The 24,655-nt window shown below is 41.7% G+C and overlaps 1 protein-coding gene across 6 annotated transcripts in view; it reads right to left on the reverse strand.

Annotated features, from left to right (window-relative positions):
• Window positions 1-18,144: 18,144 nt before the first annotated feature.
• The window catches only part of LOC122933637 (synaptotagmin binding cytoplasmic RNA interacting protein), a 39,457-nt gene continuing 32,946 nt past the window's right edge, over window positions 18,145-24,655 (reverse strand). For 3 of the 6 annotated variants that reach the window (XM_044288537.1, XM_044288535.1, XM_044288533.1), the window contains exon 12: window positions 18,145-21,963. In XM_044288537.1, the coding sequence (XP_044144472.1) occupies window positions 21,925-21,963 (39 nt within the window). In that variant the 3' untranslated portion in view covers window positions 18,145-21,924. Of the gene's footprint in view, window positions 21,967-24,655 lie in introns of all 6 variants that reach the window. The other 3 variants (XM_044288536.1, XM_044288534.1, XM_044288532.1) reach the window with 1 other exon arrangement.

Consider the following 24,655-nt stretch of genomic DNA (forward strand, 5'->3'; position numbering starts at 1 on the left):
AGTATAGTTCCTGGAAAAAAGGTTTAGTATCCGCACAAATGATCTCTAATTCATGTACAGATATATAAGAAGCCGGACACTTTTTATAACCAGCACTGGTGTGCAGCTGACATATTTACACAGCACCACCTGCTGGACCATCATGGAATACCTCTGATTGCTCATGTTATAGGGGTTGTCCTGGTTCTGAGCATACCCCCATTTTCACCCCTCTATATAAGCATCAGAGTATTTCATGCTCTGATGCTCTCCCTTGCCCTGCAATGGATTGTGCAGGGCAAGAGCATTTTTGTTTATGTTTTTAACACTACTAGGCAGAGGCTTCAGCCTATCAGTGTTTCCGGTGACGTCACTGGCTCGGATGGGAGAGCCCGGCACATCACCGTATCTCGTAAAAAAGATGAAAATTACTCTTACCGATAATTGGATTTTCCTTTAGCCTCCACAACGACACTACCTGGAGGATATCCCGCCTCCTCAGGGACAGGAAACCAATAAAAACTCAGCACATAAAAGCCTCCTTCTCCTTACCTGAGTCTGTTAACCACTTCAGCCCCGCTAGGTGAAACCCCCTTCATGACCAGAGCACTTTTTACACTTCGGCACTACACTACTTTCACCGTTTATCGCTCGGTCATGCAAATGAATTTTACCTCCTTTTCTTCTCACTAATAGAGCTTTCATTTGGTGGTATTTCATTGCTGCTGGCATTTTTACTTTTTTTGTTATTAATCAAAATGTAACGATTTTTTTGCAAAAAAATGACATTTTTCACTTTCAGCTGAAAAATTTTGCAAAAAAAAACGACATCCATATATAAATTTTTCGCCAAATTTATTGTTCTACATGTCTTTGATAAAAAAAAAATGTTTGGGCAAAAAAAAAATGGTTTGGGTAAAAGTTATAGCATTTACAAACTATGGTACAAAAATGTGAATTTCCGCTTTTTGAAGCAGCTCTGACTTTCTGAGCACCTGTCATGTTTCCTGAGGTTCTACAATGCCCAGACAGTAGAAAAACCCCACAAATGACCCCATTTCGGAAAGTAGACACCCTAAGGTATTCGCTGATGGGCATAGTGAGTTCATAGAACTTTTTATTTTTTGTCACAAGTTAGCGGAAAATGATGATGATTTTATTTTTTTTATTTTTTCTTACAAAGTCTCATATTCCACTAACTTGCGACAAAAAATAAAAAATTCTAGGAACTCACCATGCCCCTCACAGAATACCTTGGGGTGTCTTCTTTCCAAAATGGGGTCACTTGTGGGGTAGTTATACTGCCCTGGCAATTTAGGGGCCCTAATGTGTGAGAAGAACTTTGCAATCAAAATGTGTAAAAAATGACCGGTGAAATCCAAAAGGTGCACTTTGGAATATGTGCCCCTTTGCCCACCTTGGCTGCAAAAAAGTGTGACACATCTGGTATCGCCGTACTCAGGAGAAGTTGGGGAATGTGTTTTAGGGTGTCATTTTACATATACCCATGCTGGGTGAGAAAAATATCTTGGTCAAATGCCAACTTTGTATAAAAAAATGGGAAAAGTTGTCTTTTGCCAAGATATTTCTCTCATCCAGCATGGGTATATGTAAAATGACACCCCAAAACACATTCCCCAACTTCTCCTGAGTACGGCGATACCAGATGTGTCACACTTTTTTGCTGCCAAGATGGGCAAAGGGGCACATATTCCAAAGTGCACCTTTCAGATTTTGCAGGCCATTTTTTACACATTTTGATTGCAAGGTACTTCTCACACATTTGGGCCCCTAAATTGCCAGGGCAGTATAACTACGCCACAAGTGACCCCATTTTGGAAAGAAGACACCCCAAGGTATTCCGTGAGGGGCATGGCGAGTTCCTAGAATTTTTTATTTTTTGTCACAAGTTAGCGGAAAATGATGATTTTTTTTTTCTCTTTTTTCCTTACAAAGTCTCATATTCCACTAACTTGCGACAAAAAATAAAAAATTCTAGGAACTCGCCATGCCCCTCACGGAATACCTTGGGGTGTCTTCTTTCCAAAATGGGGTCACTTGTGGCGTAGTTATACTGCCCTGGCAATTTAGGGGCCCATATGTGTGAGAAGTACTTTGCAATCAAAATCTGTAAAAAATGACCGGTGAAATCCGAAAGGTGCACTTTGGAATATGTGCCCCTTTGCCCACCTTGGCATCAAAAAAGTGTCACACATCTGGTATCGCCGTACTCAGGAGAAGTTGGGGAATGTGTTTTGGGGTGTCATTTTACATATACCCATGCTGGGTGAGAGAAATATCTTGGCAAAAGACAACTTTTCCCATTTTTTTATACAAAGTTGGCATTTGACCAAGATATTTTTCTCACCCAGCATGGGTATATGTAAAATGACACCCCAAAACACATTGCCCAACTTCTCCTGAGTACGGCGATACCAGATGTGTCACACTTTTTTGCTGCCAAGGTGGGCAAAGGGGCACATATTCCAAAGTGCACCTTTCGGATTTTGCAGGGCATTTTTTACACATTTTGATTGCAAAGTTCTTCTCACACATTTGGGCCCCTAAATTGCCAGGGCAGTATTATGTGGGGGAGAAAAAAAGAACTGGGTCGCACATCCACAGTGCTTGGCTTTGACCTAAAAAGTGTACAGCCCCCCGTATTGCATGCTGTACAAGAGGCATTAGTGTACATTTTGATCAGTGGCAGTATAACTACCCCACAAGTGACCCCATTTTGGAAAGAAGACACCCCAAGGTATTCCGTGAGGGGCATGGCGAGTTCCTAGAATTTTTTATTTTTTGTCGCAAGTTAGTGGAATATGAGACTTTGTAAGGAAAAAAGAAAAAAAAAGAAAAATCATCATTTTCCGCTAACTTGTGACAAAAAATAAAAAATTCTAGGAACTCGCCGTGCCCCTCACGGAATACCTTGGGGTGTCTTCTTTCCAAAATGGGGTCACTTGTGGCGTAGTTATACTGCCCTGGCAATTTAGGGGCCCAAATGTGTAAGAAGTACCTTGCAATCAAAATGTGTAAAAAATGGCCTGCGAAATCCGAAAGGTGCCCCTTTGCCCACCTTGGCTGCAAAAAAGTGTCACACATGTGGTATCGCCGTACTCAGGAGAAGTTGGGTAATGTGTTTTGGGGGGTCATTTTACATATACCCATGCTGGGTGAGAGAAATATCTTGGCAAAAGACAACTTTTCCCATTTTTTTATACAAAGTTGGCATTTGACCAAGATATTTTTCTCACCCAGCATGGGTATATGTAAAATGACACTCCAAAACACATTCCCCAACTTCTCCTGAGTACGGCGATACCACATGTGTGACACTTTTTTGCAGCCTAGATGCGCAAAGGGGCCCAAATTCCTTTTAGGAGGGCATTTTTAGACATTTGGATCCCAGACTTCTTCTCACACTTTCGGGCCCCTAAAAAGCCAGGGCAGTATAAATACCCCACATGTGACCCCACTTTAGAAAGAAGACACCCCAAGGTATTCAATGAGGGGCATGGCGAGTTCCTAGAATTTTTTTTTTTTTTGCATAAGTTAGCGGATATTAATTTTTATTTTTTTTTTCTCACAAAGTCTCACTTTCCGCTAACTTAGGACAAAAATTTCAATCTTTCATGGACTCAATATGCCCCTCACGGAATACCTTGGGGTGTCTTCTTTCCGAAATGGGGTCACATGTGGGTTATTTATACTGCCCTGGCTTTTTAGGGGCCCTAAAGCGTGAGAAGAAGTCTGGAATATAAATGTCTAAAAATGTTTACGCATTTGGATTCCGTGAGGGGTATGGTGCGTCCATGTGAGATTTTATTTTTTGACACAAGTTAGTAGAATATGAGACTTTGTAAGAAAAAACAAAAACAAACAAAAAATTTCCGCTAACTTGTGCCAAAAAAAATGTCTGAATGGAGCCTTACCAGGGGGGGGTGATCAATGACAGGGGGGTGATCACCCATATAGACTCCCTGATCACCCCCCTGTCATTGATCACCCCCCTGTAAGGCTCCATTCAGACATCCGCATGATTTTTTACGGATCCATGGATACATGGATCGGATCCACAGAACGCATGCGGACGTCTGAATGGAGCCTTACAGGGGGGTTATCAATGACAGGGGGTGATCATGGTAATCAGGGTGATCACCCCCCTGTCACTGATCACCCCCCCTGTAAGGCTCCATTCAGACATCCGCATGATGTTTTACGGATCCATGGATACATGGATCGGATCCACAAAACGCATGCGGACGTCTGAATGGAGCCTTACAGGGGGGTTATCAATGACAGGGGGTGATCAGGGTAATCACCCCCCTGTCACTGATCACCCCCCCTGTAAGGCTCCATTCAGACATCCGCATGATTTTTTACGGATCCATGGATACATGGATCGGATCCACAGAACGCATGCGGACGTCTGAATGGAGCCTTACAGGGGGGTTATCAATGACAGGGGGTGATCAGGGTAATCAGGGTGATCACCCCCCTGTCACTGATCACCCCCCCTGTAAGGCTCCATTCAGACATCCGCATGATTTTTTACGGATCCATGGATACATGGATCGGATCCACAAAACGCATGCGGACGTCTGAATGGAGCCTTACAGGGGGGTTATCAATGACGGGGGGTGATCAGGGTAATCACCCCCCTGTCACTGATCACCCCCCCTGTAAGGCTCCATTCAGACATCCGCATGATTTTTTACGGATCCATGGATACATGGATCGGATCCACAGAACGCATGCGGACGTCTGAATGGAGCCTTACAGGGGGGTTATCAATGACAGGGGGTGATCAGGGTAATCAGGGTGATCACCCCCCTGTCACTGATCACCCCCCCTGTAAGGCTCCATTCAGACATCCGCATGATTTTTTACGGATCCATGGATACATGGATCGGATCCACAGAACGCATGCGGACGTCTGAATGGAGCCTTACAGGGGGGTTATCAATGACAGGGGGTGATCAGGGTAATCAGGGTGATCACCCCCCTGTCACTGATCACCCCCCCTGTAAGGCTCCATTCAGACATCCGCATGATTTTTTACGGATCCATGGATACATGGATCGGATCCACAAAACGCATGCGGACGTCTGAATGGAGCCTTACAGGGGGGTTATCAATGACAGGGGGGTGATCAGGGAGTGTATATGGGTGATCACCCGCCTGTCATTGATCACCCCCTGTAAGGCTCCATTCAGACGTCCGCATGTGTTTTGCGGATCCGATCCATGTATCCATGGATCCGTAAAAATCATGCGGACGTCTGAATGGAGCCTTACAGGGGAGTGATCAATGACAGGGGGGTGATCAATGACAGGGGGTGATCAGGGAGTGTATATGGGTGATCACCCGCCTGTCATTGATCACCCCCCTGTAAGGCTCCATTCAGACGTCCGTATGCTTTTTGCGGATCCGATCCATGTATCCGTGGATCCGTAAAAATCATACGGACGTCTGAATGGAGCCTGACAGGGGGGTGATCAATGACAGGGCGGTGATCAATGACAGGGGGGTGATCAGGGAGTTTATATGGGGTGATCATGGGTGATCAGGGGTTTATAAGGGGTTAATAAGTGACGGGGGGGGGGGGGGTGTAGTGTAGTGTGGTGTTTGGTGCTACTGTACTGACCTACCTGAGTCCTCTGGTGGTCGATCCTAACAAAAGGGACCACCAGAGGACCAGGTAGGAGGTATATTAGACGCTGTTATGAAAACAGCGTCTAATATACCTGTTAGGGGTTAAAAAATTCGGATCTCCAGCCTGCCAGCGAGCGATCGCCGCTGGCAGGCTGGAGATCCACTCGCTTACCTTCCGTTCCTGTGAGCGCGCGCGCCTGTGCGCGCGCGTTCACAGGAAATCTCGGCTCTCGCGGGAGGACGCGTATATGCGTCCACCCAGAAGAGCAGGACCGCCGGCAGGACGCAATCCTGCGTACGGCGGTCCTGAGGTGGTTAATAACCTAGGAGTCTATATAGAAGCCCAAAAAAATAAGAAATGTAATTGGATCATACTAATATACACATCCACATATAAGAAATAAAAAGATATGAGTCTCTATTTGAAATACTTGTTTTCTCTAGCGCTGCAAATCCGAAAGACGATGTGGGAAAAGTCCGCTATGTAGATAAATGTGGAGGAGGATTGCGCTGCAGGAAAAAAATCTTCTTGTAAATATAAGCTCCTTATGGAAGTCCTAAACCATTGGGATCACAGACCAACTTTACAACCTTCACTGGTATGGAAATCTGTGGTATAGAAAACGCACTATGGTGTAGCGAGTTCAAACATCAAACGCACCATGTGAACAGGAAAGCCCGACCCGGGTTTCGCAATGCTGCTTCGTCTGGGGCAAGGCCAGACGAAGCGGCATTGCGAAACCCGGGTCGGGCTTTCTAGATATTTTATATGTAGCTGTAATTAATTGTTTTTATCAAGTATATTAAATACATTTTCATCTGACCTCTTGGTGCGTATTATACATGCGATTCCTCTACTTAGAGCGTCCTGAAGGCTGTGGTTCGTTACCATCTAGGCATAGGAGTATTCAATCGGTTGATTGAAAAATCCTATGCTGACGTCTCTGGACTTCCGTCCGTTCGATCTGCCCGGCTGCTTGTGAAGATTCTGCCAGGATCCTTTTTGCATTTCTCCAGAGAAGTTCTGTAAGTACAATTGTCTTGCAGGCGTGCACCGTGTCCTTTCTTACTACACCATAGTGTTTTCCTTCCAGCAGAGCCCTATAGGAAACATCGTTTAGATCTCTACGTGCACTTACTTATCTGGAATCTTGTGAGTATATCCTGTTCACATGGTGCGTTTGATGTTTGAACTCGCTACACCATAGTGCGTTTTCTATACCACAGATTTCCATACCAGTGAAGGTTGTAAAGTTGGTCTGTGATCCCAATGGTTTAGGACTTCCATAAGGAGCTTATATTTACAAGAAGATTTTTTTCCTGCAGCGCAATCCACATCCACATATAAGATTACAAAATAAAATAAAAAATTATTTAAGCAAGATTTTTCCTCAAGGGTGGGAAATTCCCTTGGCGTTGTGGAGGCTAAAGGAAAATCCAATTAATGGTAAGAGTAATTTTCATCTTTTTCCCACACCTTCACAACGGCACTACCTGGAGGAATAACAGAGAAACTTAACATATTAGGGCGGGACCACAGCAGACAAGACCTTTCTGCCAAAAGTAAAATCTCTGTTAGAAAAAAACATCTAACTTATAGTGTTTGAAAAATGTTGAAAGACTGGACCCGGTATCAGCTCTGCAGATCTCCTCCAATGAGGCCGAGGCCTCCTCCGCCCAGAAAGTAGAAACTGCCCGGGTGGAATGAGCTGTTATAACACATGACAATGCAAGACTTGATCCACCGTGCTATGGAGGCTTTGCTTGCTTCCTTCCCTTTATTAGCACCGAAAAACTGGACCAGTAATTGGTCAGATTTGCTGAAGGAATTTGTGGCTTCTAGATATTGCGAGACATATCTTCTGACATCTATGTGATGGAACAGTCTTTCTTTCTTTCTCTAATAATGCTTGTGAACAGAAAGAAGGGAGAAATCTTTTTTGTTGACTGACATTTTGACACTTCTTTTGGAAGAAATTTAGGAGAGTGTTTTAGAACACTTCTATCTTCCAATACAGTCAAGTAAGGTGGCAAGGCTTAGAAGGTCTGAATTTCACCTACTCTTCTCAGTGTTGTGATGGCTAATGTTAGTAACATAAAAGAAATGTCCGAAATAGGCTCAAATGGAGATTCAATAAGGGCTGAAAGGACTAAATTTAAGTCCCAAGGGGGAACTGATGATCTAAAAGAAGGATGCAGTCTACTAGTGCCCTTGAGAAATCTCTTACAAATCTCTTATATCTAACTCTGCCAGTCTTACTCCTGTGAGAGCTGTCACCTGAACTTTTAAAGTGCTCACCCTGAGACCTTTATGTAGACCAGACTGTAAAAATTGAAAAACTGTACTGACTTTTAGTGGCATGGAAGGATCCCAGGAATTACCCACTGATCGTAAAAATGCCTTCCAATTTCTTAAGTAGATTTTTGATGTAACAAGCTTCCTACTGTTCATTAAAGTATTAGTCCCTTCTTACTCAGGATGGAACGCTCAACATCCATGCAGTCAGTCCAAACTGGGGAATGTTTGGGTGCACTACTGGACCCTGGGATAGCAGATCAGGAAGAGGCGGGAGAGTCCAGAAATCTTCTGCCGACAGGTTTCTGAGGATGGGAAACCAAGTTCTTCTTGGCCAACAGGGTGCTATCAGAATTACTCTGGCTCTCTTCTATTGTCTTGGTTAGAACTCTAGGAATCAGGGAAATTGAAGGAAATGCGTATAACAGATCCTTGGGCCAAGGTACTGCCAAGGCATCTACCTGGGTTGGTTGATCCTGAACAGAGTGGTCAAAAAGGTGGTGTTGACTTTCTTGTTCTTTCTGGATGCAAACAGATCCACTGCTGGGACTCCCTACCGAGCTCAGATCATATGGAACACCGACCTGTTCAGACTCCACTCTCCTTCTCTTAACTTCTCTCTGCTTAGAAAGTCTGCCAGGTGATTCTCTTTCCCCTTCACATGGACCCCCCCCCCCCCCCAGGCAAAGATCCTCTGAGATACTGCAGCCAAAGAGACTTCTTGTTCCTCCTTGCTTGTTGATGTATGCTACTGTAGTAGTATTGTCTGAAAGGATCTTTACGTGGGTGTTTTGAATGGAGGTAGAAAAAGCCTTTAGGGCTTGCCAGACCGTGGAAAGCTCCCTTAGGTTTGAGGATGCCTGGGAGAGTTGTTTCTGCTAAGCTCCCAGATGGGCTCCCCAACCTTGCCTGCTTGCATCCATAGATAGGACTATTGTTTCTGATTAGCGCCATTCTATCCCGAGAGAGATTTCTTTGGGAACACCACCAGTTTAAAGACTGCATTACCTTCCGTGAAATGTTTACTTTTTTGTTCAAGTATGTCTGACTCCGGTCCCAGGATCTCAGCAGAAAAGCTTGTAGGATTCTCATATGAGCCTGGGCCCATTTTACCGCGGGGATAGTAGCTGTCATGAGAACTAGAATCATCATAATGTCTCTGATGGAAGACCTTGAATGACAAAACCTATTTAAATTCTGAATTAACAAGACTCGTTTCTCCTCTGGGAGAAAAGAAGACATCAGACTGAAGTCCAAGAGTATCCCCAGAAACACTTTCTTCCGAGAATCCCCCTCCTGCAGGTGCCCTCCCGACACAAGCCAGGCTAACAAACCCAAAAGGCAGTGCATCCTTTTCTCCATGTGCTGGATCTAATGCTTCCTAAGGGCTCATGCACATGACCGTATGCCCTCCGAGACATACGGTCCATGAGCGGGCCATATGTCCCGGAGTGGCATACATCGTATACACGGGAGTGCACAGCATTATAGGTTTACTATGATGCATGGAAGAAAACCACAGAAATACGATAATAATGCACTTAGTAAAGTAGATGCAAGCACTATATATGGACAAAGTCCTCACTCTGATATGATAATATCTGAGACACTTAGTCAATATATTTTGATCAAAACACATCTAAGCCCGCCTACCGAACGCCATGGTGGTCTCAGGTCAGGCGGGTCCTACGCTAAACCTACCTAAGCCGTTGGGCTTCTATGTTCAGGAGCGCAGACGCCGCACATATGGTGTGCTGCTCCTAGTCACCTCCATGTGCATCAAGCAACCGATTTTTTTGTCTATGTAGTATTTGCTTGAGGGAGTGGCACCTTCAAGTGTGAATGCGCACCTATTTTATCTTGGGTGTAGCATTCCTCTGCACTTTTGCCTTTCCTATCCAATAGAGCGCCTTGATTAGGTGGTACATATGGCTGTGCTTGCTCCTCCTCCCATTGGTTGCTTGATGATGCACATGGAGATGACTAGGAGCAGCACACCATATGTGCGGCGTCTGCGCTCCTGAACATAGAAGCCCAACGGCTTAGGTAGGTTTAGCGTCGGACCCGCCTGACCTGAGACCACCTTGGTGTTCGGTAGGCGGGCTTAGATGTGTTTTGATCAAAATATATTGACTAAGTGTCTCAGATATTATCATATCAGAGTGAGGACTTTGTCCATATATAGTGCTTACATCTACTTTACTAAGTGCATTATTATCGTATTTCTGTGGTTTTCTTCAATAATATGGCCAGGGACATATATCATATCGTGCAGGATGTTTTTATCTTAGTTTTTTTCTGTGGATTTTTTTTACTATGATGCATGGGGGTAAAAAAAATCCTTGGCTCATATTGGGGGGCTGCTCTGAACCCAGACAACCCCTTTGAGTGCATTGTTCTGAAATGCAGTTAATGGAATTTTTGCATTTAATTTTTTATTTAAATTGTTAAACTCCTCTTTCATCTCATAAAAAAAAAATTCTAAAGTAATTCCAGGAAGTCGATTATTGGCTAAAATGGCCGTGGCTGTAACATCACTTGCTGTCATCTCTCTGGGGCTCGCACTGTGGCTATTTATCTATGTTTAGTAAGTTTTACACGTTATAAGAAGGATGATTATGGCGTCTTTATAGAGACTGGTGAATCTCCTCACCCGCCATGTTTTAAGTTCAGGTTAGAAATATCGGGGCTCTTTTACAAAGCCCACAGGGACCCTCCATCATGATCCGCACAGCAGGTCAATTACCGCACAGGAAAAAAAACGCAAAGTGTACATTCAAAAAATTTGCCTAATTCGCTTTGCTGGTACTGTATTATGGTCTGGTTTTTCCGCATGTAATCCACGTTTGCAGTTAGCCGAAATAAGTTTTCTGGGGTTTAATAATGATCACAGGTCATCAATATCGGTGAGTTGCAGTTATCCCATAGAAATGAATGGGATTGCTGCAGCAGTCACAAGAAATTTAACACAGCTGGATTTCTTGCGACTGCTGCGGCAATCCCATTTATTTCTATGGGATAACCGCAACTCACCGATATTGATGACCTGTGATCATTATTAAACCCCTATCCGCGACCAGTGTCACCACCATGTAGCCCTAACCTTTAAGATGGATTTTTTTTTCCCTCTGCACAGCCATAGAATTAAAGAGAACCTGTCACATTGGAAATGCAGTACAATCTGCAGGCAGCATGTTACAGAGCACTATCAATGCATAACTTTATTTATTCATTTTAATTTCAGCTTTTGGGCTTAAAGGGGTTGTCTCACGTCAGCAAATGGCATTTAACATGTAGAGAAAGTTAATACAAACCACTTACTAATGTATTGTGATTGTCCAGTTTTCTTCCTTTCCTGGCTTGATTCATTTTTCCATCACATTAAACACTGCTAGTTTCCTGGGGTTACGACCACCCTGCAAAGCACAGGCCTAACTGGTGGCTGGGAGTGCGCCTAGTCCAGCACTTTTTTCTATAGTGTGAAAGCATGGCCATCACTGCTGAAATGTAGGGTGGTCGTAACCATGGAAACGAGCAGTGTATAATCTGATGTAAAAATGTGTCCATATTGCCTCCTTTGCTTGCTAGATAATCACAATACATTAGTACATATTTTGTATTAACTTTCTCTACATTATAAATGCCACTTGCTGGAGTGAGACAACCTCTTTAAAGGGAACCTGTCACCAGGATTTTGGGTATAGAGCTGAGGACATGGGTTGCTAGATGGCCGCTACCACATCCGCAATACCCAGTCCCCATAGCTCTGTGTGCTTTTATTGTGTAAAAAAAAAACATTTGATACCTATGCAAATTAACCAGAGAGGAGTCAAAGCTTGAAAATATGACTCTTCTCTGGTCACACAAGTAAGATATGACCCTTTTATGTTACTTTGCATATGTATAAAATAGTTTTTTTTACTCAATAAAAGCACACAGAGCTATGGGGACTGGGTATTGTGGATGTGCTAGTGGCGATCAAGCAACCCATGTCCTCAGCTCTACACAAATTCCTGGTGACAGGTTCCCTTTAAAGGGGTTTTCCAGGTGTATAGTCCATCTGTATCTGATTGGTTGGGGGGTCCAACTCCTGGGATCCCTGCTGATCAGCTGTTTGAGGAGGTTGTGGCACTCTGTTGAGTGGGATGGCATCCTCGCAGCTTACCAGGCACAGCACTGTCCATTGTATAACAGCTGGGCTTGGTATTGCAGCTCAGTCCTATTAACTTGAATGGGACTGAGCTGTGTCTAGGTCAAGCTGCGAGGATGCCATGGGTGATCAGTGGGGGTGCCAGGAGTCAGACCCCCCTACTAATAAGTAGAAAACCCCTATAAGAGTCCAGTGACCGACAGGCTTCCATGTATAAGTGTGCATATAGACATGTCATTCACCAAGTAGGGTTGCCCACAGGACTAAGACCAGAATGAGTAGATATTTAAATGAATGAAAAAGAAGTTATACTGAATCTATTCTAAAACTTTATATCAATCTGCGGTATAACATCGTGCCTGCAAGTTAGGCTACTTTCACACTGGCGTTTTGGTTTCAGTTTGTGAGATCCGTTCAGCGCTCTCACAAGCCGTCCAAAATTCTGAATGGAAAAGGATCTGCTCAGAATGCATCAGTTTGCCACCGTTCCATCTCCATTCCGCTCTGGAGGCAGACACCAAACCGCTGCTTGCGCTTTGGTGTCCGTCTGATGAAACTGAGCCAAACGGATCCGTTCTGACACACAATGTAAGTCAATGGGGACTAATCTGTTTTCTATGACACAACCTGATAAAAAAAATAAAAATAAAGACCAAAAGGTGGCAAATTGGCAAAAAGTGGAAGACAGTGTCCACCCGGTGCAACCAAAAGGACACCCATAGTTGTAACTCGGTGCTAGCTCCCGAGTGAAACAAGCGAAAAAACAAGGAAACAGAGATCATAGTACCGTGTATAAAATATTTTATTGTAACATGTTTAAAATATAAAGCAATAAGTAATATGCCGTTAAAAAGTGAAAAGAAGCAGAAAAAGAACGTCACCCTGGGATAGCACACGTGTCAAATATAAAAGATAATGATCAATGATCAATGAAATGGATTATATATGGTACAGTGACCAGCCATTGACCAAACAATGCAGCATCGGTAACAGTTGAGTCAGCACCCAAAGGAGAACCTACATGGCAAAAGGAACTGGGTTTGCATGCGAGTGCAGTATAAGCGAAATGAACGCAAACTCAAATGATGACCAGGTATCAAATAACCTGAATCTAATGCTGTATAGGTAAAAAAGGAAAGCAAAGACTCGCCAAAAAAGACCGTGTGCTATATCACCCAGGATGGCGTTACCCCAACTCGCGTTTCGGCGTGCCTTCGTCTGGGGGTAACGCCATCACTGTGAATCATCTATTTACAGGCTCTCTCCACCAATCAGATGTTAATTGTACGTACTTGTCCCCAGCTGTGCATTTTGCAATGATTTATCAAGGTATTCTTTTCATTCTATTGTGCACTGTCACTTTAGGCTGAGTTCACATGAGCGTGACGGATTAGGTCCGGATGCGTTCAGTTAAACTCGCACCATTTTGCAAGCAAGTTCAGTCAGTTTTGTCTGCAATTGCGTTTAGTTTTTTCCGCGCGGGTGCAATGCGTTTTTGATGCGTTTTTCACGCGCGTGATAAAAAAACTGAAGGTTTACAAACAACATCTCCTAGCAACCATCAGTGAAAAACGCATTGCATCCACACTTGCTTGCAGATGCAATGCGTTATTAACGCAGCCCCATTCACTTCTATGGAGCCAGGGCTGCGTGAAAAACGCAGAATATAGAACATGCTGCGATTTTAAAGCATTGCAGAAGTGATGCATGAAAAAAAAAACGCTCATGTACACAGCCCCATTGAAATGAATGGGTCAGGATTCAGTGCAGGTGCAATACGTTCACCTACCGCATTGCACCCGCGCGGAAATCTCGCCCGTGTGAACGCAGCCTAATTATTATTTTTTCACTTTGTGTAGTATTCTACTACTTCGGTGCTATAATATGAAAGGTCATTAATTCTCATTACTTATTCTTTTATTTTATTTCTTATTCATTATTATTTTTTATATATATTTTGTTGGGGTAACGCCATCCTGGGTGATATAGCACACAGTCTTTTTTGGCGAGTCTGCTTTCCTTTTTTTATCTATACAGCATTAGATTCAGGTTATTTGATACCTGGTCATCATTTGAGTTTGCGTTCATTTCGCTTATACTGCACTCGCATGCAAACCCAGTTCCTTTTGCCATGTAGGTTCTCCTTTGGGTGCTGACTCAACTGTTACCGATGCTGCATTGTTTGGTCAATGGCTGGTCACTGTACCATATATAATCAATTTCATTGATAATTATCTTTTATATTTGACACGTGCTATTCCAGGGTGGCGGTTTCTGCTTTTCACTTTAACGGCATATTACTTATTGCTTTATATTTTAAACATGTTACAATAAAATCTTTTTTATATACGGTACTATGAGCTTTGTTTCCTTGTTTTTTTCACAACCTGGCACAATAGAAAACAGATCCATCCTCCATTGACTATCAATGGTGTTCAAGACAGATCCGTCTTGGCTATATTAAAGATAATACAAACGGATCCGTTCTGAACGGATGCAGATGGCTGTATTATCTGAACGGATCTGCACCAAACGAGAGTGTGAAAGTAGCCTTAGATGATACTGATAATTACAGCTCCCTCTGAAGTCTACAAATGTAGTGCTCTTCCCCTAGTGGCCACTGCTAGTAGCATTTTCAGGCGTTTTCCCTGCTTTGCCAGGGAAAAAAAAAAACTGTTTACCAGGCAAAGAAAGTATGTCCTAAATAAATGGCCGCAGAGGATGTAAAATGCATGAAAACCTGCAACAAGTAAGCAGATATAGCCATGGATTTCACCCTCTGCACTGCAAAGACAGGGGACTGTGGTGCGGGCCCATAGCACAAATTGACATGCTATGGATTTAGAAACTGTAGATCAATTTACACTGCAGATTCGTTCCTCCCGTATTCAGCACATATCTGAATACATAGGGAGACGTGCTGCCAATAGACATTTTTCATCCCGATGAAAGATGCTATCAGCCGACAAACAAGTGACTAGGACCGTAAGGCCTCGTTCTCACATCACTGATTTAGGGCTCATGCACACGATGGTGCATTCACACGTCAGTGTTTGGTCAGTGATTTCCATCAGTGATGTGAGCCAAAACCAGGATTGGAGCCTCCACAGACAGGCATAAGGAAAAGATCTGCACCTGTTCTGTGTTTAGAGCCGCACCTGGTTTTGAGAAGACAGTTAACCCTTTGTCACAGACCAACTGAAAGTGATTTTTTAGCCAATGAGTAAAAATGCTAATAAAAAAATGTGTAAATTGTTACGGATGCGACAATACCAAATATGACTCAGTTTTACATTAAAAAAATCATTGTTTTTTTTTAAAAAAAACTGTCCATATTCTGAAAGCCATAGTTATTTTTTGGGCGACTGTCTTATGTAGGGGCTCATTTTTTTTTTCGGTATGAGATGACTGTTTGGTACTATTTTAGGGTGCATATGGACTTAGTTTTTAGTTAGGTCATGTGATATTTTTATACAGCAGGTTGTTACGGACCCGGCAATACCTTATATGTATACTTTAAGTTTTACACAATAACAGCATTTTTTGAAAAAATTCTAAATAAATCATGTCTTAGTGTCTCCATATTCCGAGAGCCATAGTTTATTTTTTGGACAAATTTTTGCGGGATGAGATGATTGTTTGATTAGTACTACATTTGGGTGCGTATGACTTTTTAAATCGCTTGGTATTACACTTTTTGTGACATAAGGTGACAGTTAGCACAGTTTATTTTTATTTTAAGGAGTTTACCTGAGTAGTTAGGTCATGTGATATTTTAATAGACCTGGTTGTTACGGACATGGCAATACCCAATATGTCAACTTTGCTTTTGTGTTAAAAATGAAAAATATTCTTGAAACAAACAAACAAAAAGTCTGTCTCCATATTCTGAGAGGCATAGTTTGTTTATTTTTTTGTGGGATGAGGTGGCTGTTTTATCGGTACTATTTTGTGGGGGCATACGCCTTTTTGATCGCTTGGTGTTGCACTTTTTGCGATATAAGGTGACAAAAAAAAAATATGGGTTGTTTTAGCAGTTTTCATTTTTTCTACTGCGTTAAGGTGAGGGACTGGATCATGTGATATTTTTGTAGAGCTGGTCGTTACAGACGCGGCAATACCCAATATGTCTGGTTTTCGCATAACTCCAGAGATTGATTTATACTGTAAAAAGCCATTTCCTGAACTCAGGAAATGTTTTGTTTTCGTATGTTTCATCCGAAGTCGATTCGCTCATCCCTAATTGTAATGCATTGGCTGACAGCCTGCCTGTGAGACCCAGCCTAAGGGCTGGATCTCAAAGGCAAGCCCCGATGCCTATGGAAGTCATTGGGCTTGCCTTCTCTGCCATTGAGTTCCAGCCACTGCAGCGCGGTGACCCGATGGGGAAGCGGAGGGTATTTTCACAGATGCTGGCGTATGCAGCAGTTGCCCGACTGTCGGTGACTGCCGGGCCTGTTCCACTGATCGGGCGGGCGCAGATCCTGCACCCGCCCACTGTACATGTATGGCGCTGGTCCTCAAGTCACATCCACCAGTGCCATACATGTACAGCAGGGCCCTTAAGGTGTTAAAGGCCCCTTCACACAAATGTTTGTTTTTAACATTTTTAGGTACTTGTGTTTATTGCTTTAGTGACTTATTCTCCTCTGTGTGAATGCAGTTTTTCTCTAGCATTATACTCCCTATAGAAGCACTTTTACAGCAAAACACAGAACTGCGAGAAAAGAAATTCACCAAAAACCTGTGAGAATTCACTTTAAGGCCTCTTTCAGACGAATGTGTCAAGTTCGGAAAACACTGAGCGTGATTTCCCGTTATGGACACAGCTCCTTTCACTGGATTGCACGGAATTTTGATTTAAACCTTTTAGTAAATGCTTGTATTCCCTATTAAATACATTTTGGATCATCTTTTCTTAGAACTGTTATTCCTCCTATAAATATTTATAAATTGGACAACTGGATTTTTCCAGTTGGGCTACCTATGTCCATACATTGTCCAACTAATGCCGCCCATAAAGACACTCCCCTTCTTACAAGTTCATGGGCATTACCTCAAGGTAATGCCCAGCTGTGAATTTATTCATAAGTATCTAGGGAGGAATAACAGAGGAACACCACAATGCAGAATTTTAGGAAAAGATGCAAAATTGTTTTTATATTATGGGGAATGCAGTTAGTTATTAAAAATAGACAAGTCAGGGGTGGTGACAGGTTCTCTTTAAGGGCTTTTTTTGTCCAAGACATTGATAGCACTAATATGCTGTCTATACATGTATCATACATACAGGGAATGCATCATCTATATTTGGTTAATTAAAAACCATTTTTTACCTTAATCTGGCTTTATCATTTATTTTCTCTGTTCATTATAAGGGGGCAGCCATCTTACCTGAGCTAACAGTATTCAGAGATGTACTTTAAAGCAGCCACATGGAGCATGTCTGCCTAGAAAATCTCTGCAATCATGTCTGTTGTGTTTATAGTCTGTGACCTGTGTAGAGGTAATTGTGCAGGAAGGGTAAGTAAATAAGCCGTGACCACCAGCTATTGTGAATGGTGCGATCCAGTGCCTTTTCTACGGCAAGATGGGATGAAGCACTGACCCAGTAGCTGGGCTTAAGGAACCTGCCAAACGAGCCGAGGAACCAGTTTCCGTAACTGGCATTGCAGTGAATGGGAGCTACATAACCAGTGTAGCAGAACATGCTGCTTCCGTATCTCCTGAACAGCATGTAGTACAATGGGAGACACCTGGTGGTTTCCGTAAGCCCAGCCACCTGAAATTGGCACTTAGTCCCCTCTTGTGGAGAAAACCCTTTCAGTGTAATCCTACTTGTGATGACATAACTGCTGAGTATTGATCTCTACAGCACAAAGTGTCAGCCTATTGCCAGGCCTGGAGCAAAAACTGAAAGACTGATTCTTTTTGAAAGATTGACATGGAAAAAAATAAAAATAAACAAATATTCTTAAAAACTTCATTTCAACAATTTCATTTTTTAATTTAAATGCCATATTTATGGGAGGGGGAAAAAAACAAAACAAGAAAACATGACTTGTTTTTGTAAATCACTTTATTTTATATACATTTAAAAATATGTATGGAAAATTCAAAGCCAGTAAAATGCAAATCACTGGTGCAATCCCAAATCCAAATGTATGTTATAAAGTCATACAACCCTACTGGCAAAAGGCAGCTAATAAAAATCTTTCAAGGTTGGTATTTTCTCATCAAGTTCTGCCAAACCATTCTTATGTATATATTCTAGCAGATGGAGAGGGGTTAGGAGCAATAACCCCACTACCCACCCCAAAAGAGGGAGAAGAAACACTTTAGTATAATATCAATGGAAACAGATTTCGTCTTGGACATTTTATCAGCAGATGTTTGTCTATCAAATAAGTAAACCACAAGATCCAAACACTTGCTTTATGTAGTGGTGGATACAGGAAGAAAACGTGAAACACTAACTTCAATACTGAGTTTAGTCGAGAGTTCGTTCCCCAATTGTAGCATGATGTGGTTTCGGTATAAATGCACAAAAGTGAATAAGCTGGCAAGCACAAATAAGGGCAACCAAAAATAAATTTCACAAAGTAAAATAACTTCAATGCAAGTTTTGCAGCACAAGTAGCTTCATGGGAACTATAATTACTCTACCCTGCTCATACACTTATTTTCCAAAGTGTTAACAGGCAGTGTATATATATATATATAAAAAAATCCCTGCTTGTTGAAACTTTGGAGAATACTTGGCAGTTTATTGTAATCATTTTTACTAAAAAAGTTAGGCATAATAGTTTCTTGTAATACTATAGGTACTTTAAAAATACATTTCCATAATGTTGCTTGCAACACAGTTAATCCTGGTCGTCGGCTTTAAATTTTTTTGTTAAAATTTTTTTTTTATATCCTGGAAATGAGCACAATAGAAAGAGAACCTGACATTGAAGAGGCTGTGGCAGTATTAAGACAGACATCAAACACATGCTTTGACATCAAACATATCACACAACCAGTATATAATATCACAAAAGTGAGAATTTATTTTTTTTGAACTTGAAATGTAATACTTTATCGCAAATATAAAAAGTTCTCCATCAAAAACTGTAAAGGGTGGGAAAGAGGGATGCTAATCTCTCCTTCCTTATCTACTAGTTCCTTGATGTGTAGAGTAGTAATGAGCAAATTCATACCAATCAAAAAATAAAAATCAGCCTGAGCAGCGAGGGACTGGCCCTGCTAAAGAGACCCCCCCCCCCTCGACAAAGCCAGACATTTCGGGCCTGCAGAGTTGCTCAACTGCTACCTGTGCAGTGCAGATGCCGGCTGAGCAAGCAATTCTCATGTCTAGAGACACCCAGAAGTGCAGCTACTCCAAGCAAGAGTGAGATTGACAGGGCCAGGTGACATATCTGGCCATGTTGATCAATGGGGCAGTGGGAGTCTTCAGCAACGGGGACAGGCTCTTGCTGCTCAATAAGGCTGATGTTTGAACAAATTCGATTTGTACGAGGCAATTTGCTCATCACTAGTTTACCTTCCATGGCTTGATCCATTTTGGATTGTGGTTTAAAAAAGGGAAAATGCAGCAGATCTACACCTCAAGGAACCTACTGCCCACTGGAAAGGGGCTGCACATTTTGTTTCCCCTCAAGTACTTCTAGCTAAAGCATATTGCTAAAAAAAAAAAAAAAATGGTGAGAATTATATATATAAAAAAAAAAAAGCCACAAAAAGTAACAGTATTTTTGACACGTAGAACGTTCTGCAACCAGGTTTGTTGAACCTTGTAGAGATGTATTTGCCATTGTTCTCAATCATATGTGCTACTGATTGTTTGGCCTAACAGATTTAATTCTGCAGACTAACTGGCAACCAATATGCTAAAATGAACAAAAAAAAAAAAGCACAGTACACGAAAACATACTGCAGTGAGACTATAAAGCAAAATAATCTCTGGACTAACATACACTTATATTAATGACACTTAAAAAAAATAAAAACTTTTATTACAAAAATAAGTTACACTCACCTCCAGCTTACAGTATAAAACAATTTTATTTGCAGGAATGCAAAAAAAATGATTGTTTGTCATGAGCATTTTGAACAGATGACAGATCTACCGTATTTATGCTGCTTAAAAATTTCAGTTGCTGGGGAAATAAGAAACTACTATTGGGTAACAGGATCGATCAACTATTGTGGTGCCTAATGAATATGTAGTTTCACTGCAGTGTCCCTTTAAGGTGAAGTGTTTTATACAGCGGAAACTGTGCTCCATTAAAAGATGTATTTGCCATGTTTCCCCTTATCAAGGTGCTTAAGAAAAAAGTAGATAAAAACAAAAAAAAGGCTACATAAATAACTGTACTGCACAGTATATCTATGACCCATTTTCTGAGAAACAGATGGCTTGTCCACAAACTGGTCAGCACAGAGGTGAGGGAGTGTGTGAAGAGAAACCCTTCATTGTGCTGACCAGACTTGGTGACTGCCCATATGCTTTATCTAATCATTTAGGAAAACCATATTAAATAGCATCAGAAAAAGGTCAACTGCATGTTCAGCTAAAGCCTGACCGACCTGAGGGGACACTGCAGTGTTTAGGACAAGTTGCTGATGTACTTTTTTTTGGAACATTTGATGTCTTAGAAAAGTAACATCTCGCTAAACTATTTTACAGCCAAATAACTACAATATATCTGAAAGAGCAAAGGCTGCTTTTTCAGCCACAAAATACGACAAAAGCTAGGCTTGTTGTGGGGCCCATGGCGAAGTCTCCAAGGCCTTTAACACTAAAGGCCAGAGAACATTACATTTGGTACATTTCAAAATGACTTCCCCATTGGCACACTGAACAAGCCTGGCTTTCATCAACAAAGATTTTCTATATACAGTACACACAGGGTATAGTTCAATCCTCTGCTACTGAGGTAGTTAACCAACCCTTTAAAAAAGGTTCTGAAAAGAACCACTATCTGGAATGCCTGACTAACCGGCTCTGATGATTACACCCGAAACTTCAAGATTTCAGCACAATTCATGTGGCACATTTAATTAAACCTTTGGGAGCAAAAACGTATATAAAACGGGTACCAATGGCGATATACATACATAAGTAGTTAACCTTGCTTCCCACACAATTTTAAGCATTTTTTTTTTTTTTTAAGAGAACAAAAACAAGACATCCTAAACCATCAAAATGCAAAAGTCACCTTGCCATTTTTAATCAAGATGTTCCATTAAACGTGAGCTTTAAATACCTGCATATCTGCAGTACATCAGCCCTAAAACTGCAGGGTCTGGGTTCCAATGTAACCTTAACATTGGACAGTAGTCCTACAGCTGCAACCATTGAAGCTTAAGGAAGGCAGGATTCCTGCAGGCTTAGAAACACAATCAAATGTTGATTAAGATGCTCAGATCGAAATGGTCAAAGCAAGCAAAATGGACAACTTGCTTAAAAATGGCAAAGTACACACCATTGGGACCCTGTATTAAAAAAAAATTATATATGCAGAATTTTTTATCTTGCTTATAGAAGAGAATTTTACCAATATACCATGCCAGAGGCCATGAAGCAACTCCGCTGAACACGTGAAGATTTAGGGAAACAAATTTAATAACTTGCACTGCAAAAAAATGTTAAAGGAATTCATATCAAAAGTCCACATATTAGTTCAAATGTCCAATATCAGAATCCATGATTTTTGCTTGAAGGTCTTCTGCGACAAATGTTCCTATACATCTCAGACATTTTAAAGGTTTCTTCATTTCCTTACCAGTACTCCATTGCAAGCTTCCGGTGTAATCCCACATAGCAAGTCAGTCTTCATTGTAACAGGTCAGGACCGGCCTCGACCCCTTTTCCCTGCTAGCCAGGTAACAAAAGGCATCAATTAGACATAGAACACATTGAAAAGTAAAAAAATAAATAATAATAAAAGTATTAAAGAGATCAACATCAACAAAACATATACCCATGCATGGAATAACACAATATTGAAATTAAAGCATGCAATTAAAATATGATTGCCACTAACTTTCTAATCTGGATTATTATCTTTTTCTCTTTGGTCATTTTTATATTTTGACGTTAAAAACTTTACGTTCGCTCACAAACTGATTTTATTTTTACAACTACACCTCATTCTGCAAAACTAGCATACACCAGTGCATGGCGCATCATTCAAATAAGTCAAAAGATTTATGGAACAACTGAAAAGGTTTAAAAAAACTTAATGCACTTGTAATAGCATGCCTACAACAGCGGTTCACCTACAACAAGGGGGGTCTGTGTATGTCTATGGTGCGCACATTCCTTTACATATTCTAGCATTTTTATTCACACATTACTGGATTTCTGCTTCTACAATACAAATGTCACGTGGACAGACAACAAAAGATGTCTGGCATTCACATAAATGACAGATATACATTCCACATACCCCATCTACCCTAACCTGCCTGCCACCAAATAAGAGTAATGTAAAAGATATCAGCGGCTCCCCACCATATAACCCGAAGACTACAAGAGCAGTTCATATTCTTCTCTTTGCTAAACAGAATCTTTATCTCAAGAAATCTGAAGATGACATTATGAAATGGCAATCGGAATGGGGGAGACTTACTAAGCTAAATGCTCCAGAACTCTAGGCCTATTTGGGCCAAAAAGAAACCCTGCTGTACACACCTTGAGAATTTTAGACTCTTGGGGGTGGTGTGACCAAAAAAAAAAAAAAAAAAAAAAAAAAAGGTGTAAATTATGGAAATAGTGTGTGTCTTAAAATGTCTGCCAAGTAAGCCAACTAAGGGTGGGTTCACACCACTTTTTGCCATCCGTTTAACGTATCCCAAAAAACAAAAAAACAAAAACAAAAAAAAAACACGTTAACAGATTCAGACTCCGAGTAATGCGATCCGTCACCATTGCAAAATAGATATAGAGATATATAGATATATATATATCTCCATTAACACAAATCGTTTATTACTGGACCCTGCAAGATACAAGAGTAGTGTGCTACACCTTTGTATTAATAATTTTTTTAAATGTATCCGTTAAACAGATGGCAAAAACGTGATGTGTACCCACCCAAACTGGTGGTTTAAAAATTAAAATAAAGTGATCAACATGTCTAGCAGATGAACCAAATGTATCATACAGGGTGAGCCACGGTGATGCACTTAAGATTAAAAAAAATAAAAATAAAAAAAATCTTTCCCTAAAAATAAAATACTGAAATGTTTAACATCCCTCTCCCTACACTGTATTAGAAACTAAGTCTAAGATCATACCATCTACACATTAAACAGATTAGGCTACTTTCACACTGGCGTTTTGGCTTTCCGTTTGCGAGATCCGTTCAGCGCTCTCACAAGCGGTCCATAACTGATCAGTTTTGCCCTAATGCATTCTTAATGGAAAAGGATCGCTCAGAATGCATCAGTTTGCCTCTGTTCTGCTTTGGAGGCGGACACCAAAACTCTGCTTGTGTCCATCTGATGAAACGGAGCCAAACGGATCCATCCTGACACACAATGTAAGTCAAAGGGGACGGATCCGTTTTCACTGACAATAGAAAACGGATCAGTCCTCCAAGTGACTTACAATGGAGTTCAAGACGGATCTGTCTTGGCTATGTTAAAGATAATAAAAACGGATCCGTTCTGAACGGATGCAGACAATTGTATTATCTGAACGGATCCGCACAAAACGCAAGTGTGAATGTAGCCTTAGCTAATCCACCCCATTAATATTTTTTTTAGAGCTTTCACCTAATAAGAACCTCTTCCTACAGCACCAAGGACTTTTCTTGGGAAGTGATCTAGACAAGACTATAATGCAATCAGCCTATAACGTTTTCTTATTCTAAACTACAACTTAGCAATCTAGGCTTAATTGTTCCTATCGTTCACTCTACAGAAAGTATATTCGGACAACACAAGAGACAAGATGAATGCTGGGACAAAACAGACACTCTGCAACACCTCATAGTGGAGTGATGATAAAGCGCCATCTCTCCTCTCTAGAAGAGACGGACAGACATTACTGAGTAAGCACTTCTTCTCGGTTTCTCAATCATTTGGGGCCTCGGCACTCGGACCCCAACCGATTAAAACCTTTGATGTGTCACTACGACATCAGACGTTTGTATTAGGTACGGTTACCCTTTAAAGGGGTATTTCCATCTTAGACAATGGGGGCATATCGCTAGGATATGCCCCCATTGTCTGATAGGTGCAGGTCCCACCACTGGGACCCGCAACTATATTGAGAACAGAGCGGGAAGAGCTGTGGCTGGAGGACCCCAGATTTCCCGGGGTCCATCCACCACCAAGCGCTAATCCCTGCCTCTCTCATAGAAGTGAATGGGAGCGTGTTGCGCATGCTCCCACTAATTTCTATGGGGCTGACGGCATTAGCCAAGCCAGTGCTCTGCTAGTTTCAGCAGCCCCATAGAAATTAATGGAGGGCGGCTGCGCATGCGCTCTCCTTCACTTTGGGGGCTCCGTTCTCGATATAGGTGCATATCCTAGCGATATGCCCCCATTGTCTGAGA

Source organism: Bufo gargarizans, chromosome 4, assembly GCF_014858855.1.
Source record: "Bufo gargarizans isolate SCDJY-AF-19 chromosome 4, ASM1485885v1, whole genome shotgun sequence".
NCBI lineage: Eukaryota > Metazoa > Chordata > Amphibia > Anura > Bufonidae > Bufo > Bufo gargarizans.